Source organism: Laccaria bicolor, genomic scaffold, assembly GCF_000143565.1.
Source record: "Laccaria bicolor S238N-H82 LACBIscaffold_9 genomic scaffold, whole genome shotgun sequence".
Classification (NCBI taxonomy): Eukaryota; Fungi; Basidiomycota; class Agaricomycetes; order Agaricales; family Hydnangiaceae; genus Laccaria; species Laccaria bicolor.
The window spans coordinates 997,123-999,400 of NW_001889880.1; the positions used below are offsets into that span (position 1 = coordinate 997,123).

General features: G+C 51.1%; 1 protein-coding gene across 1 annotated transcript; it reads left to right on the forward strand.

Annotated features, from left to right (window-relative positions):
- Positions 1-928: 928 nt before the first annotated feature.
- LACBIDRAFT_248887 (uncharacterized protein) lies at positions 929-2,017 on the forward strand (the record flags this gene model as incomplete). The annotated part of the gene is made up of 2 exons (XM_001879736.1): positions 929-965; positions 1,011-2,017. Coding segments are annotated over 2 exons (1,044 nt in total), but the record flags the coding sequence as incomplete, so codon positions are not given.
- Between the last annotated feature and the right edge of the window lie 261 nt (positions 2,018-2,278).

Genomic DNA, 2,278 nt, shown 5'->3' on the forward strand with positions numbered 1-2,278 from the left:
ACCCATCAACAATGTCTTCCCCGGACCTGCGTATGTGCATTGTGAAAATACTTCACAAACCTCTCCCTCCAAGGGGCAAATCGACAACATCTTCACCTGGTATTGCACTTTGTCAGCTGCTCTCAAATGCAACGAAAACATCCAAACTAGACGAACTGCACAGGGTTCTGTTTTCATTCTCTGCCACCTCCACTCACGGTTCGGTTCGCGATCCTGATCAATTCGTCGAAGGCCGCGTTGTTCATATATGGGCCCCTTGGCATGAAATAACAGCTCCTCAACCCAACATTCTCCCTGCTAGTCTGCCTCTTCCCTCATCGGATCCTTTTTGCACTCCCAATCCGCTGGATCTACCCGTCACTGACAAAACGCTGCTTTGCTCACGATTCCTCATCGTTACCCCATGACATTTGTATTTACCAGGATCACCTCATTGCTGTATTATATCACCTAACATTGTCTATCCTTACACATATTGTCTTCCCTTGTAGCTGTCTTGGTGTGATTTGAACAAGGTGATGGCATTTTACCGTATGATCCGTTTTGGGATGCAAACGGAAAGTGAGCCCTCCAGCTCTTTCTAATAACCCTCATCCTTGGTTGCACGCCGCTGCAGCTGAGCATGGCCATCTGACCGTCGTCGATCCCTATTTCACTGCGATTGAGCTTGTCATTCACGTCGTCATACGGTGAAGAGCGTTGTCTTGGTCATCTGACTGCAAATACCCATCCAAGATTCTCCATCGCACACCACCAAGCGAGCAATGCCCCCTTCAGATGCTTTCGATGTAATACCCTACGAGGTATGTCCGCGCCAGTTGCTCCTATCGCTTTTGGGACTCGCGTAGCTCTCCCCGCCGGCGTGCTTACCCCTAAGTAATGAATCATATCATTGACCAGTTCACAGGATATCAAAGGCAATTGGAAGAAGCTAGGTTCAGGTTCTTTCGGGAACGTCTACAAAGGTCTTTGAACAATCCTGCATTACAATCTCCGTCATCTAACTCCAGTCCTAGGAACCTATCTCGGCATCGACGTCGCGATCAAAGAGGTACTCCCCTCCACCGAATACGACGTCGGCAAATACTTTGAGCGCGAATGGCGGCTCATGAAAGAATGCAGGCACCCTAACATCTGCCTCTTCATCGGCCTCAGCCGCGCCCCCGACCCTGACAATCGCATCTTCATCATATCCGAGTTTATCGAGAACGGAAACGCGCGCCTCTACATCCACGACAAGACCAAACCCTTCCCATGGCGCCTCAGGATGTCTTTCGCCACGGACGTCGCGCGCGCACTTGCCTATCTCCACGCAAGAAAGTGCATACACCGTGATCTAAAGGGCGAGAACCTCCTCGTGACAGCCAACGGCCGCCTCAAAATCACAGACTTTGGGTTCGCGCGCATCGCAGCGCGGAACGAGGAAGAATCGAAGAGGCTCACGTTTTGCGGCACCGATTCCTACATGTCCCCCGAGATCCTCATTGGCGACGAGTTTGATCTACCCACGGATATATTCTCGCTTGGGATTATTTTTTGCGAAATTGCGGCTCGTAAATTGGCGGATGATAGTCATTTTAAACGCACCCCGCCTTCGTTTGGGATTGATCCGGACGAAGTGAGGAACCTTGCGAGTCCGGGGTGTCCCCCTGATTTCCTGCAGCTGTGCCTTGACTGCTTGGACGTGGAACCCGCTAATAGACCAACCACGCGGGACATCCTCGAACGTCTGCGTACTATTGAGGCTGAAGTTTTGTTACGCCCGACAGAGGGAGATGACACTAACGTTGGGAGTGTTAGATTTATCTCTGGAGGGAAGCGACCGCCTGCTGGACGGATACCCAGCTTCGGTGTGGGTGTCGGTAAAGACATTAAAGGCAGCAGCACCGATGAAAGCGATGACGAGCTCTTTGAAGCCGTCTTGGGGCTTTCTACTATCAAACTCAACAGTGACATGAGTAGCAGCACATCGTTGAGTAAGTCATCTACTCATTTTCCATTGAAAGCGTCAATTTAACAATCGCGAAAATAGGCAAAGAGCCACTTTTGCAGAGCAAACGTTCTTCCTCAGGTTCAGAATACAGCACAACCGTTATCCGCCACCCATCCCATCCGACCTCATCCGCACCTCCGCTTTCATCTATCCTTACCATCCGACCTTCCCCTGATCCGAATGACGATTCACGTCCAGTCCTCCCAGCAACACCTCCCTCTGCCTCGCCATCTCCAGGAGCGTCTTTCAATGGTTCAGCACTAGGTCGCGAGGATCACGACCCAC